The sequence below is a fragment of the Centropristis striata genome, chromosome 8 (assembly GCF_030273125.1).
Source record: "Centropristis striata isolate RG_2023a ecotype Rhode Island chromosome 8, C.striata_1.0, whole genome shotgun sequence".
NCBI lineage: Eukaryota > Metazoa > Chordata > Actinopteri > Perciformes > Serranidae > Centropristis > Centropristis striata.
Window position 1 is genome coordinate 2,791,146 of NC_081524.1, and position 16,283 is coordinate 2,807,428.

General features: G+C 38.8%; 1 protein-coding gene across 1 annotated transcript in view; it reads right to left on the bottom strand.

Annotated features, from left to right (window-relative positions):
• Window positions 1-15,636, bottom strand: part of LOC131976150 (zinc finger protein 585A-like) — a 28,300-nt gene extending 12,664 nt beyond the window's left edge. Inside the window, exon 1 of the mRNA XM_059339073.1 lies at window positions 15,326-15,636. Coding sequence (XP_059195056.1) covers window positions 15,326-15,497 — 172 coding nt within the window. The 5' untranslated portion in view covers window positions 15,498-15,636. The remainder of the gene's footprint in view (window positions 1-15,325) is intronic.
• Window positions 15,637-16,283: the final 647 nt, after the last annotated feature.

Sequence of the window (16,283 nt, forward strand, 5' to 3'; positions counted from 1 at the left end):
ATTTAACAATCTGAGTGGGGTCATTCTGCAAAACGAGTACTTTTACTTTTGATACTTTAAGTACATTTTGATGCTGATACTTTTGTACTTTTACTGAAGTAAGTTTTGAATGCAGGACTTTTACTTGTAGTGGAGTAATTTCACAGTGTGGTATTGGTACTTTTACTTAAGTGTAGTGGCAATTTTGTCCGAAAAAATAACAAAATTAAACTTAAAACAAACTTAATCAAAATACCACTGATGCACCATGAGCGTGTGGTGTACGCAGGCAAAGAAGGTGATGTCCATGCATGATTGATAGATCCAAAGGTTTATTTTGTCCATTGCGAGCAAGCAAACAAAAGAACAAAGAAACATGGCTCCTGCTGCCTCTCTTCGCGCTGGTAAAAAACCATAGGCCCACCCAGGTGCATGACGGCCCTCTGCCTACCTACCTACCTATATAACCTCAGGTGCCCACGGTGCCAATCCAAATTCCATAAAACCCACAATATAATATGTAAACTAAATATGCTAAACAATAATGATGATTAAACTAAACAATTAACTAGCAAAACAAAATATTCTCAAAATAAACAAACGTCTAGAATAATCAAATAATACTCATTGTTAATAATAAACTAAACAGACAACTAAATACTAAAAAGAACTAAATAGCTCCAACACTTAAGTAAGGAATCTGAATACTTCTTCCACCACTGTGTGTACGTCAGGGGGGTTCTGACGTACACAGATTCGAATGACCCTCAATCCGTCCCCCTCACTTTTATTCAAAAGACTAGTTCTAATTTACTGCTTTGCAACAACTCACATAAAACAGTCAGATCAAAGACGGACACTCATTTTGTTGAGCTGGGCAGGCTGCCTGCGTCGTCAGAGATTCTAATCTAAAAGTTACCCGCGGTCTCTCTGGCGTTTACGTCACGAGCCTGGTTTCCATGGTTACCCAGAGCGCGTATGACAGGCGTCAGTGGGACAGCCCCTAGTTCAGGATCCCACAACCAACGACACACGCATGATGAGGCCATCCAAGCCAAAAAAGCAGAAAACAATTGCATCCTTTTTTCAAAAAAGCATCAACTGTAAGTAAACTGTGCATTACAGTATCATATCACTTTGCATTTTTTTTGGCTGTCTGTTCAGAGTAATGTCGCCGTGGAAGAAAAAAAGAATAGAGACGGTCAGTGAGAATAGCGGGAAGAGAGGTGCCAACTGGGGAAGGGGGAATCTACCTTCATGCATTTATTTATTATCAATTAAATCGGCAATTGCAACTTTATTCTTTATTCAGCTTGAACGCAGGCTACTGTGGGCCGTAACCAACGGTAAACAATAAACAATAAACAATAAAACACACAATCAAACCGGCATATAGCATCAACATTAGCTCTGTCACGTCTCACTCCATACACATACAACTCCCCAGGACACGCCCCCACAGGCCCTCCGCCAATCCCAGCTGGCTACTTCGCGCCCAGCATTGCCATGGCAACTGCCATGACTGACAGGCTTCACAGCCTCTGATGACGCCACTAAACGCAACCCAAACAGCCACAGTACATGGTCCGCTACAATATTATATATGGCCATTTAAAGAACAAATCATACTAATGGATTAACAGTTAATAAATAAATACATTTGTTAAGAGAAAACGTTTATTCTATATATACATAAAAAATTAAAAATGTTTGTAGAGCTTTCTGTGTATTCTTTGTCAAAATGTTTATATTTGTGAGGAATACAGTGTTCAGTGATCATTACATAAATTAGTGTGGTTTAACTGTTTGGATGTTTGGTCATGGTCCCGAGGAGCCGTGGTGGGCGTCCCTTATTTTCATTTCTGAAAGGTGGCAACCCTAACAGTAGGCCTATTTGAATCTGTGATTATACCAATGCCAAGCCTAATGGTGCATGTAAGTTGTTACAGGTTGAATCATGAGAAAAACGAACTTTAGAGCTAGACAAATGCCACTGCAGTGGTGCTATGTGATCAATTTACTATGAACAGTAATTTTAATTACTAACACTCAGTCAGATATCGTGACTGATATTAGCTGAACTGGGCGTGGTTAATATAAAATCATTTAGACTGGCGCAATGTATTCAATTTAAGGTAAATCAGTGTTGGCGTTTAGTATAGCCTATATTGAACGTCCATTGAATTTGAATGAGTGAGCCTGTTGGCTTGTTATCTTGCCAGACACAGTAAATTCAGCTTCGTCCCCCCCAGTTTCAAAATCCTATCTGCGCCCCTGCCCATACCAACCTTCACACTTAATACAGACAAGAACATGTCACACCAACATTATAGATCAGGGGTCTCAAAGTCAAATTATCTGGGGGCCGCTGGAGGCAGTATCAAAATGACCAAAAAAAGACACAAAATTACAAAAAAGACTCAAAATGACCAAAAAAGACACAAAATTACCAGAACAGACACAAACTAATAAAAAAAAGACACAAAATGACCCAAAAAAAAGACACAAAATGACCCAAAAATTCACAGAACTACCAAAAAAAGACACAAAATGACTAAAAAAAGACACAAAATTACCAGAAAAGACACAAAATGACAGAAAAAATTACTTAAAGAAGAAACAAAATGACCAAAAAAAGACACAGAATTGCCAAAAAAGACACAAAATTATTTAAAAAAGACACAAAATTAAGTAAAAAAAGACACAAAATTATTCAAAATTACAAAAAAAAGTAATTAAAGGGACCTTCCACACACAACACGGTAAAGTGCCATTCATATAAAACTCACATTAAAATATCGTCACGAGGGCCACAATTGGCCCGCGGGCCACTAGTTTGAGACCCATGGTGCAGATAAAGCACAACGAACATTCACATTTCAAACAATCAGGAACATGTTAAATAGATTTATGTCCCAGGAAGAGACAGAGCTATTTAAGAGGCCACACAGACTTCAGGTTACACAAATTATGCAGAATTGAACCTGCTCACCTCACAAGCTGACACACCAACATGTTCTAGTAGATTATAAAACACATATTGAATGTTTGCAAATGCTGGATTTCTGAATGTTGAAGGATGTGATATGACTGTAAACTGTAAAGTGACTTGAGTTATTATCATAGTTCTCACATGTCAAATGACTCTACCCTTCATAAATATACTAGTTTGGTTTGAAAATCACATTGCAATAAATCAATGTGACCAGCCCAGTTAATAAGCGTCGTAACAAAAAAAACGAGGTCACGTGGAGCGCTGCGGTCAACTTCACTCCAAATTACAGACTTTAATAGTACGAAAATATTTATTCAAGTGTAAAAGTAGGATGAGACGAGGCAGGCGTGGCATTTTGAAGAAATGGAAAAAAGGTGTCTAATCATCTAACACGGTTCCTATATATAAACATGTTTTTATGGTATTTTTTATGTATAGTTTTATTATATTTGAATTGTACCTTTTATATGTTCATATTTGTAACCTATGTTTACATGTTTCAGGTCTTAAACAGCTCATTGAGCATATTTGTGTTTTTTATTGTCATAAATAGTAAAATTTTTATTTCAGATTTCATGATTTTTGTGTATTTTTGGGCTAAATATGTTCATAAAGTGGGTTATGGTGGAAAAAATAATTGTCAGATCATGTTTAAGTTGTGCTTATAAAGTACCAAATACCAAACATGGGTATAGTAAATATTATGTGGTATATAAAGGGCAAATAGGCTCAGACCCTAGAGGGTTAATTCTGCACAGACAGGATGTGTAGGAATGACACAGGGAACATTGGGCTCCCAGGAGATGGGTGGGGGTCTGTGGAGGAAGTGAGACTCTCAACATTAGAGGAATGTGTGGAGAGCTTTGGAGAAACAACCACTCACACCAAATACTAAAATGTCCTTAAATCTGCAGCTATCCCCACTACGTTAAAGGATGAGTCGATACTTCTAAAGTAATAATAATACAAATGTTAACTCTATGGAGTCTGGGGCTATTTTGTAAATTTTTTAGTACTTTTTTAGTCATTGTGTGTCTTTTTGTGTCTTTTTTAAATTATTTTGTGTCTTTTTTGGTCATTTTGTGTCTTTTGTGTCTGTTGTTGTCTTTTTTTTTAGTTATTTTGTGTCTTTTTTGTCATTTTGTGGGGTTTTTTTGGTCATTCTGTCTTCTCATTTTGTGTCTTGTTTTTAGTCATTTTGTGTCTTTATTGTCTTTTTTTAGTCATTTTGTGTCTTTTTTTAATCGTTTTGTGTCTTTTTTTTGTAATTTTGTGTCTTTTTTTGGTCATTTCATGTCCCTTTGTAGTCATTTTGTGTCCTTTTTGTCTTTTTTTTTTTTTAGTCATTTTGTGTCTTTTTTTGTAATTTTGTGTGTTTTTTTTAGTCTTTTGTATATTTTTTGGTCATTTTGTGTATATTTTTTCATTTTGTGTCCCTTTGTAGTCATTCTGTGTATTTTCTTAGTCATTTTGTGTATTTTTTTGTCATTTTGTGTCTTTTTTTTGTCATTTTGTGTCCCTTTGTAGTCATTTTGTGTCCTTTTTTTTTTCTTTTGTAATTTTGTGTCTTTTTTTAGTAATTTTATGTGTTTTTTTGGTCATTTTGTGTATTTTTTTTAGTCTTTTGTATCTTTTTTGGTCATTTTGTGTCTTTTTTAGTCCTTTTTTAGTCCTTTTTTAGTCCATGTGATTTTGAATCTTTTTTTTTTTTAACTTTCGAAACACTATCATGCTCAATAAAGAATTTTAAATGTTGCAAATGTGACCAAAGGTGTCAAATCTACCATATAAGAGGGTTCCATCCAGTTCTATCATTTGATGCTAAATCTATCTGAGCTTGTCTCCAGTTTTACTTGGTATATCATCATCAAACTGAAACTGGCCTCATGGAGTTTACAGCCAGAACTTTAGAGGTAAATGTACAGTAGGGCTCCACGCTGCTTTGTTTTCTAGTCTGATGGAGGCAACAAGTCTGGATTATTTGGAGCTTTTGGAGACTCCACAGGGTTAACTTTAAACACAGTGTAACACGGTTACACAGTTATGTTCAACATTACACATTGTATACATCTAATATCCTCCATAGTTATGTTCCTTGATTTGTCGATAATACTCAATTAATTTGACTTGTGTTGTGTCTTACATGTGACATTGTATTGGACTGCGGTTCCACTTTCCTCATGAACATGACAGCCTGTATGAGGTTTTCACCAACTGTACACTGAGGAAGCCGCATCTTACAAACAGAACACACAGAAGTATTTATCAGTGTTTACAATCCACTTGTGTATCTCATAATAACTAATCTGGGTATTTGGTGAAGGTTTGCTCATAACCATTAGACTCTGTCTGACTTTATTCAGGGTTCGTACACTTTTTCAGTGGTCAAATTCAAGCACTTTTCAAGGACTTTCAAGGTCCATTTTCAAGCTTTTCCAGTACCTTTCAACGGTTGTAAATGTCATGTTTTAGATGAGTACTTCGATACTAAAAGGGGAAATTTCACTTAACCATACCACCAGCAATGGTATTACACTTTTAACAACTAAAAGTAGTTTGCTAATCTCATAAAACATACTGGTATGGGAATCTAGGGGCTAGGAGCAAAAGTAAGCTCACAAAAATCATCAACCAGCAGCTGGTGGAACTAAACACGACCCAAACTAGGAGGAAAGACCCACAAATAGGCTACTTCAGGACTAGGAATTAGAAAAACTCCCTTCAGTAAGAAGATACAGGGTAGAGCAAACATCTCAGAAACAAGAAGACCCAGGCGGAGCGGTCTTCATTTCAGATAGGCTATAGGCAATTGAGTTTATATATTTTTTCCATTGAAAATGCGGTTATCTGTAGTCAGATTGCAAGAGAAATACATTAACAATTTCAAGCATTTACAAGCACTTAATCCAAAATCCATGCACTTTTCAAACCTTGAAATTCAACATTAAGATTCAGGCATTTTCAAGGATTTCAAGCATCCGTATGAACCCTGTTTATTGATGTGTTGTAAATTGTCATTGCAAAATGTATATGTAAATACTAGTATTAAAAACACCCTTTTGTCTACAAAGCAATATATTGCAGGAAAGTCCCCACACCCAAAAGGAAAAACTCACTAGCTAAATCTGCCTCATGTTTCCTGTTTGACGATCTGAATTTTTAAATCTCCCTTGAGTTCCCATGTTTATGTAGGAACACACATCTTCCAAATGAATTTCCGTAGATGTTGATAATGGATTTCTCCATTAGAGGAGGGATGTGTTGTGTATTAATTTGAAGATGTATTAAAATATCTGACATACTGTATAGCAGTTTAAATTAAATATGCATCAAATATGTTTTGATAAACACACAGAAATCTGACCAACAGTCACAGTCTCTTTACAGGAAACTTCTGCTTGATTAAGATCAGAGCAGCTCTGAGTTAGGAAATCCCACTGCACCATTTGAGAACAATAACAGGAAAGCAAGAGACCTGACACACGAACATTAGGGATAATAGTGACAGAAATATTGAAGACTATGCAGTTGGTGTTCGAACCAAGGACCTGTTTTTGTGTATCATGAATATTGTATCTGTTTTGTGATACTTGTCAATAAATCCCACACAGGGCTGTCTTTCTAGAAACTTTTGCTGTCTCTTAAGATTTTCAACTACACCTATACCTACTTAGTTTTATTTTGAACGTATGAAAAGAAGTGGGTTTAATACAGTTAGCCTTCGCATCAGCACAAAGCAACGGTTAACCCAGATGTTGTCGTTGTATAAAAAAAAGTAACATACAAACTGTTTTATTAGGTTGATGGGGGGAAAAAAAGTTAAAGACTATGTTGTCGGCAGGATTCAAACCTGTTTGGGCAGACCCCAATGGATTTCTAGTCCATTTCCTTAACCAAGTCTGAGAAAAGATAAATTGTAATTTTAATCAATTGATTCAATCAGCTGAATGCCCCACTCCAAGGCTGCACTTTAAATAGTTGGCGATTTATTCTGGAACATTAGTTTTAACCACAAACTCATTTGATTAATTTAAAATAAGATATTCCTTTATTAGTCCCACAAGATAAAAATGTCACAATTTTGGTCAGACATAAGTGGGTTGATTTATTTGAATAGAAAAAAGAAGGCACATTTTACATATCACACGATTTCTTATAAAAATAAAAAAATAAAATAGTGATGTCAGTCGGTCTCTGAGGTAAAATCTAACTTCTTGCAAAGTGGTGTGAAAGGCTTTATATATAACTATGAAATATTATGTAGAGAACATGGATTTAAACTCATCTTCTTCAACTTGAAACAAAAAGTAATTCCAACATTGTAAATGGACATACATTTGGCAGAAACAACAACCATCCAGATCAAATCATGACTGTAACAGCCACACCTTTGCACTCATTTATCAAACGAGCGTACGTCAGAAAGTGAGCGTAAAGTGGGCGTAAGATGATTTCTACGCAAGCCTCGGCATTTATCAATGTGGACGTGGGCGGAGGGTACGATCAGATCTCAGTCTGCTCTCAGCTCGTGTACGCAAATCTGAGTCAGCGTGAAGTCCACGCGTCTGAGTCGGAGAATTGATCTTAGACTATTGCATCGATGCCTGGAGCTGATAAAACTCTGTGGGGTTTTGATTTTTAATAGTGACAAAGCAAAACATGTTTAGACTACATAATTTATCATTAAAACATAATCCATAAATAAATAAACCCTGCGATCGTGAAATTCTTTAAACAGAATACCAGCCGAGGATATTAAATGTTGTTGTCTTCTGCTGTTTACTATTATTATTATTATTATTATTATTATTATTATTATCCAGCTCCGACACCGGAGCGTCAGCGCCTCCTTCACCAGCGGTGCTGCCCGAATAGAAACATTTCCAATTAGCCACACGCTCCTCTGACTAGGACATCATTATTAGTAAATGTAAAGAGGTCAATAATATATCTCCATCATAATAATAGCAATATTCGGATATTATATAGATTATTATGCTTTATATATCACGATGTAATTACTCAAACCTCGCCGGGAGTTTAATAGTCCGCTACTCTGCTGACAGCACCACTGATTTCCTTCTTTTTCACTTTTTATGCTGCCAAACAAAACCAGTTTGTTGTGTTGCAGCTGTTGGACGTCAGCGTTTCACTTTCTGACTGAGAAATTCCTCTTCTTTTAGAAATAAAACTTACTTTAAAACATTGTTTACCTCCTTCAACCAAAAAGCTGAAAACTTCTAAGTCCGTGCTCCAAATGTAAAATATTCAGTGAACTTGTTTGAGTTTATAACTATAAGTACTTTTATTTCATAAACCTCCGTCGCTGCGTATTTCTTTAATATGTCTATATTGCCCCATTGTTAATTGTAATGGTGCACTTTGCTAATAAAGCGACTTTAGAGGGTGAAAAAATCCTCTTTTTGGCCGTATTGCGCCCTTCGGTGTCGTAAACTCTGAAGGCGAGTCTTCTGAATCGGGTAGCCTATATATTAGGGCGTGGTATTTAAATGACGCTTGTTTCGAGCCGCCACATTTATCAACAGCCGATCATTCTTACGCTGTGATTGGAGAGATACGATCGTTTGATAAATCACACATGGACCCTGTCGTAAGACAAAATATACACTCGGATCTGCGCTCGTTTCTACGCTCGCTTGATAAATGAGGGCCCCTGTGAAACTGTTTTCCTTGATGGAGACTATAGTTGTTTAAAAGAAACACTGTTTGAAAACATACATGAAAGTAACAATGTCATGAAAAGGAAAACATTACAAAAAGATGCTGACATCTCATGTTTGATGGAGCTATTGCAAAACATGAGTTTCAGCAGAATCAATTTTTCAAGAATGTGATTTAAGAATACAGAACATTTCTCCAAGAACTTTAATTATGTGGCTCCTAACTTGTGCTGCTTCTCATCAGTGTGGTCTCTTCTCATGTGGACTATCAACTGAGCTTTAAATGTGAAACATTTGCCACATGTTTTACAAAAATAAGGCTTCTCACCTGTGTGGGTTCTCATGTGGGCTGTCAATTCTCCGTTTTGCCTGAAATCTTTGCTACATGTTTTACAAGTGTACGGCTTCTCACCTGTGTGGGTTCTCATGTGGACCGTCAAGTGTGATTCACTCCTGAAATCTTTCCCGCATGTTTTGCAAGAATACGGCTTCTCACCTGTGTGGGTTCTCATGTGGACTTTCATATGGTGTTTTATTCTGAAATCTTTACCGCATGTTTTGCAAGAATACGGCTTCTCACCTGTGTGGGTTCTTATATGACGGGTCAGTGTTGTTAACCCACTAAAACTTTTCCCGCAGATATTGCAAAGGTACGGCTTCTCACCAGTGTGGGACCTCATGTGGCGTTTCAATTCATCATTACGCCTGAAATCTTTCCCGCATGTTTTACACATGTACGGCTTCTCACCTGTGTGGATTCTAATGTGGACTGTCAATTGTGCATTATTCTGAAAACATTTCCCACATGTGTCACATTCGATAGGCTTTTTACCTGTCTGAGTTCTACACTGAATCTCTGACATGTCAGCATTGTTTACATTGTTGTTGTGACTTCTGTTTTCGTGAAGTCTCCTCTTTAGTGGTGGCTCTGTACTTCTAGCAGATCCTGAATCCAGATGCTGGCCTCCATTCTGATCTTGGCTCTCAGCAGACATCTCCTCCAGCCCACTCTGAGTTTCATCGATACTGAAGTTAACAGTCTGAGCTTCACCGTGGTCACTTTCTTCAAGAGTAGGAGTCAACATAAGGGCATCAGTGTCCTGCTTCAGGACAAGCTGCTCTCCCTCCTGACCGGTGCAGAGTTCCTGCTGTTCCCCTTTGATCTGTGGAGGATCTGGGTCTTCTTGGTCTGGACCAGAGTTCCTCTCCTGAATAATGAGCGTCTGGCCGGTGAGAACCTCCTCCTCCTTACAGACATGCTGCTGTTGGAGCTCTGGAGGAACAGAAACAGAAGATACAGGATACTTCTGTGATTGTAGAAAAGGCCGGAATATTTCTCTGTCTTTCTCATTTGAAACCTGCGACCAGTCAGTGTCGAGAGACGGCACATCAAGTAGAGTTGGGCAGGTGTGAACATTTTCAAACAACTTATATAATGCCCCAAACATGGGCCTGAACTGGTATACCCAATTTTAGTTCTCAGATAACATGATATATTGATTTATTAGTCCCACCACAGGAGAACAACTTGATGGTCCAACAATTGTCATTCATAGAGATAAAAATGCCACAATTTTGGTCGAACACACAAATGGGTTAATTTATTAAAATAGCAAAAAGAAAGCACATTTCACAAGATGTCTTATTTAAAATAAAATTAAAATAAAGTAGTGATGCCAGTCGGTTTCTTAGGTGAAATCTGAAGTTTTGCAAAGAAGTGTTTATAAGGCTTTATATAACTTTTAAATAGTATGTGAACAATATGGATTTAAAGTCGTCTTGTTCAACTTTAAATAAAATATAATTCCAACATTGTAAATGGACATTTGGCAGAAACAACCATTCAGATCAAAGCATGACTGTAACAGCCACAGCTGTGCACTCACTGTGAAACTAATGTACAGAAATACTGTTTGAAAACAGACATGGAGGTAACAATGTCATGAAAAGGAAAACGTTACAAAAGGATCCTGTCATCTCATGTTTGATGTAGCTATCGCAACACGGGAGTTTCAGCACAATCCTCAAATCTTTGTCGAGAATGGGATTTAAGAAAAAAAGAACATTTCTACAAGAACTTTAATTATGTGGCTCCTCACTTGTGCTGCTTCTCATCAGTGTGGTCTCTTCTCATGTGGACTTTCAACTGAGCGTTATGTGTGAAACATTTGCCACATGTTTTGCAAGAATACGGCTTCTCACCTGTGTGGGTTCTCATGTGGACTTTCAATTCTCCGCTTCGCTTGAAATCTTTGCTACATGTTTTACAAGTGTATGGCTTCTCACCAGTGTGGGTTCTCATGTGGGCTGTCAATTCTCCGTTTTGCCTGAAATCTTTGCTACATGTTTTACAAGTGTACGGCTTCTCACCTGTGTGGATTCTCATGTGGACGTTTAAATCTCCCTTTTTCCCGAAACATTTGCCACATGTTTTACAAGTGTGTGGCTTCTCACCTGTGTGGATTCTCATGTGGACATTTAAATCTCCGTTGTGCCTGAAACATTTGCCACATGTTTTACAAGTGTACGGCTTCTCACCTGTGTGGATTCTCATGTGGACATTTAAATTTCCGTTTTTCCTGAAACATTTGCCACATGTTTTACAAGTGTACGGCTTCTCACCTGTGTGGGTTCTCATGTGGGCGGTTAAGGGTGCATTACTCCTGAAATCTTTGCCGCACGTCTTGCAAGAATACAGCGTATCACCTGTGTGGGTTCTCATGTGGACTTTCAATTGATCAATACGCATAAAATCTGTGCTGCATATTTTACATATGTACACTTTCTCACCTGTGTGGGACCTCATATGGACTGTCAAGTTTTCATTTCTCCTGAAACGTTTGCCGCACGTTTCGCAAGGATATGGCCTCTCATCTGTGTGGGTTCTTATATGACGGGTCAGTGTTATTCGGTCAATAAATCTATTCCCACAGGTGTTGCAAAGGTACGGCTTCTCACCTGTGTGGGTTCTCATGTGGACTTTCAATCCATCTTGACGCCTGAAATCTTTCCCGCATGTTTTACACATGTACGTTTTCTCACCTGTGTGGGTTTTAATGTGGACTGTCAATTGTGCATTATTCCTGAAATCTTTCCCGCATGTTTTACAAGAATATGGCTTCTCACCTGTGTGGACTCTCATGTGTGACTTCAATACGTAGTCATTCTTAAAACATTTCCCACATGTGTCACATTCAATAGGCTTTTTACTTGTCTGAGTTCTACGGTCAATCTCTGACATGTCAGCATTGTTTACATTGTTACTGTCACTTCTGTTTTTGCGAAGTCTCCTCTTTAGTGGTTGCTCTGTACTTCTAGCGGATCCTGAGTCCCGATGCTGGCCTCCGTTCTGATCTTGGCTCTCAGCAGACATCTCCTCTACCGCACTCTGAGTTTCATCGATACTCAAGTTCACAGTCTGAGCTTCACCATGCTTACTTTCTTCAGGAGTAGGAGTCAACATAAGGGCATCAGTCTCCTGTTTCAGGACAAGCTGCTCTCCCTCCTGACTGGTGCAGAGTTCCTGCTGTTCCCCTTTGTTCTGTGGAGGATCTGGGTCTTCTTGGTCCGGACTGGAGCTCCTCTCCTGAATACTGAGCAGCTGGTTGTCGAGAACCTCCTCTTCCTTACTGACATCCTGCTGTCGAAGCTCTGGATGGACAGAAACAAAAGATACAGGTTACTTATGTGTTTGGAGAAAAGGTTGGAATTTTAGTGCGACCAATCAGTGTCGAGAGTGTTTTCAATCACTTTTATAATAAGCCAAACATGAGACTGAAGTGTTATACCCAATTTTACAACTAGGTGTAGCACTTTCGTGACAACAATGTTCCAGTTAACTCTGATTCAGTAAAAAAACGCTGTGAAATGGTCAAATCTCAAAACAAAAACACAGTGCACTGTGGCAGCAACCTGGCAATCATAAGGTGGCCCCACCCCAAACCACAGCGTTACTGATTTCACCGTTGCAAATGGTCACAGAGAGTTGGAGCAGCCGTACCAGCAGCAGGCCCTAAGTCAACAACACGCACACAGCCCAGATCGTGAGCGTCACACAGAGACACCCAGCAGCAACCCCAAGACAAGCAAGGGAGAGACCAACCAGACAAGCCAAAGTGAAATGCCCAAAATCTATTGAAAAAGTGGCCTTGGAAAGCTTCGACCAGGATCTGCAAACCATCCTTGAGAACTTGCTGCGTGGCAGCACAATCACCAAGCTAAACCTTTTTGGCAGCATCGAAAGGAAAGATTTCGGGAGGTGATCAAGAGGAAGAACATCCCTAGGGAAGTGGGAAGGTGTGAGCAAAAGATCCTCAAGCTTGTGAAGGAGAGGGGGCTGCTTAGAAGGTCTCGGTGGAAAGCAGATGAGGACAAAGAGGAGGGTGTGACAGTGCTGTGGGACCAGATCAGAAGAATGCTTGCAACCCTGAGAAGGTCAGAGGGGATCCGGAAGCGGAGAGGCAAGATAGAGAAGGAGCAGGCAAGATTCTTTCAGTATACTTTCAGACATGCCTGAAGCCTGTTGGAAGAGAAAAACAGCGGGAGGCTGGAAGCCTCTGAAAAAGGAGCTCCAGGACCATAATAAGAAACAGCTGACCGACGCAGAAAAGAACATCCCTCTTGGATCTCCAGGTTGCGTGGAACCCTAAACTAGGCCTGGGATGATAACAAATTTTGCTGGACGATATATTGTCCCACAAATTATTGCCGATAAACGATATTATTGTCAACATGATAATATATCATAATAATGCACACCCTTTCAAATACAATACACTTTTATTTCTCAGTGTTTTTTACCATTGTAATTGTAATTTTAAGAACGTTTAAATATCCTAAATAAATAAAACAAACTTTTTTTTTTTTTTTTTAAAGGGCAGCATTTATTTTGCGATGTAGCAAACTCCACTTTCTGTGAGCGCACAGTGTTTATATTTACTTTGTCAACCAGTGTTGACTGTCGGGACGAAGGCTCTGCATCTCCAGGTGCAGTTTTTTTCCCCAGCTGGGAAAACAGGGTCAGGTGGTTCTGCTTTAGATGGGCATGCAAGTTTGTTGTGGTGGCTTTTTTTGTTGCCACCACTTTTGAACAAATTCGGCATACAGGCTCGTCCGTGTGTTGATGGGCTCACCTCTTTCATTCGGTTTGAAACCGACATATTCCCACACCGGGGCTGTGGCATTTGGCTTTGCAATCATCTTTTTTCCTGGCGTTGCTCCGCACGAGGCTCACCTGCTGCACTCTGTGTGTAGCCAATGCTAGCGGCCCAGCCTTCCCCACAGAGACAAAGAGACTGGATGACTGACAGGAGGGTTCACTCCGCTCATTCTGCTATGGAACAAAAGCGCCCAGGTGCTGAGATCGAGCACAGAGTGAACCCTCGTGTCATCCAGCCTGCTTGGAGGCAACAGACGAGGAAAACAAACACGCATGCGCATGGCGATATATCAAGGCCGGCAAAATTATTGAGTTCATTTAATTTATCGTGCGATTAATTGATTTATTGATTATCGGCCCAGGCCTAGTGCTCAAGCAGTTTACTTTTACTCCAAGATCATCAGCATTATTCGTGTCTTTAGCATTGTTAGATAGTTCTGTAATAACAAGAAAATATCAAATATAATAAAATGTAATATCTGCACACATACGAATGCAATAACAGGCCAAGCTGCAATTAAATCACATATGCATGTGGGGATATTACAATGCAGGCAGTCACCAGTATCCCGATAAAATAGGCTAAACAAGGTTTATGCTGCTGGCAGCCACACACATAACAGGCTAATTCTCTGAACAGGCGAAGAGCACGACATCGTCATCGGTGATTATATGGCTATAAAACACTTAACAACACTCCCTCACAGAGTTAGGCAAATATCAGCAGGCAAATATCAGCAGGCAAATATCAGCAGGCAAATATCAGCAGGCAAAAGCCAATGCATGGCAACGGCTGCAGTCATTTGCTCACATGCAAACTAAACACACTGATAACATGTCCAGGTACTAACTTCCTTAATGTGCATACGTCATCACGCATGTACAACTCATGGACATCAGCAGGAAGAAAGGGAAAACACACAGTGAATATCTGAGCCTTTTAACAACATGACAAGTATTCACTGAAAGTCTGTTTACACAGAGCAGAGAGGAGAGGACAGGAGAGGCTGTTTACACAGAGCAGAGAGGAGAGGACAGGAGAGGCTGTTTACACAGAGCAGAGAGGAGAGGACAGGAGAGGCTTGAAACATGACAATACTTCAATATGTACAATATGTGGAGAAAACTGTTTCCTTCCAACATTCAAGACCCTTGTGGCCACTTTAAGTGTGGTCGATATAGATTTAATTTTATTCCTATTTTATTTATGTTTTCTCCAGAGATATTACACTTTCGTGTTATTCTTTTTTTTTATGATATAACTGTTATTCTGCACAAAGACATGTAAAGTTGTTCCCACTTCTAGCCATTATTGTGCCGATTCCTTACAGCTTCAGGACTTTTCTTTGCTGCAGTGAAATACAAGGCCACAGTGTGTAAAATGCATTTTTTTCGGCGTAGACAAAATTGCAGATTATTACTAACAGGATTTATTTTACATGTTTTGATTGTATGTATATCAACCCCCTCTGTTTTATGTTATTAAAATAATATAAATAAGTATATACATACCTATCCTGTGTAACTTTATTTGGGGTTTCCAGAAGATATCCAGCAGTTTCCGCTGACGATCGATCTCGTCCTCGTACACGACGAGAGTTTTCTCCAAAACTCCGAATATTTCTTCAGCAGCAGCAGTCAGTCGCTCGCTGACAAACTGTCTCAAAGTCTCAACTGTAGACATTGTTGCTGAATGACAACTTCAACACATTAACTCATCGCTACAAACACAATATTGTCTACAAGTAAATTCAACACCGACTCAAGTCATGTCTCTGTTCAATGAGCTGGTGTTGCTTATTTCCGCTCGATGTCACACTGTTTAGGTTCCGACAGGGGACTCTTTTGTTCCGCTTTCAACTGATTAGTTACCTACCTTTATTACCTCGATAAATATTTTATAAGTTACTGTTTTGTTTTGGCTGACGGACATCGTTCAGTCACTTTGTAGAAAATAATTTTGTTAAAAAAAGGAGGGAGTAAAACCACAGTGCATTCAAAGCACTAAGTTAAATATCCACAATTACAGGTCATTCATTATTAATAAGGGTGGCTTCTAGTATACATTATTATACAATGATGACTGTTGGACAAAATCTCACATTCTATTAGTGTCGCTTTTACATAAAGATAAGGACTACAAAACACCTGCGCCTTCGCTGCCTATACCTACTTTTATTGTTTAATTTTGAAAATATGAAAGGAAGTGGTTTTAATACAGTCAGGCTTCTTGTCAGCACAAAGCCACAGTTAATCCAGATGTTAGCATTGTTTTAAAAAAAAGTAATATACAAACTGTTTTATTAAGTTGATGGGAAAAAAAGTTAAAGACTACGTTGTCGGCAGGATTCAAACCTGCTCGGGCAGACCCCAATGGATTTCTAGTCTATTGCCTTAACCAAGTCTGAGAAAAGTTAAATTATCATTTTAATCAATTGTTTCAATCAGATGAATGCCCCACTCCAAGATT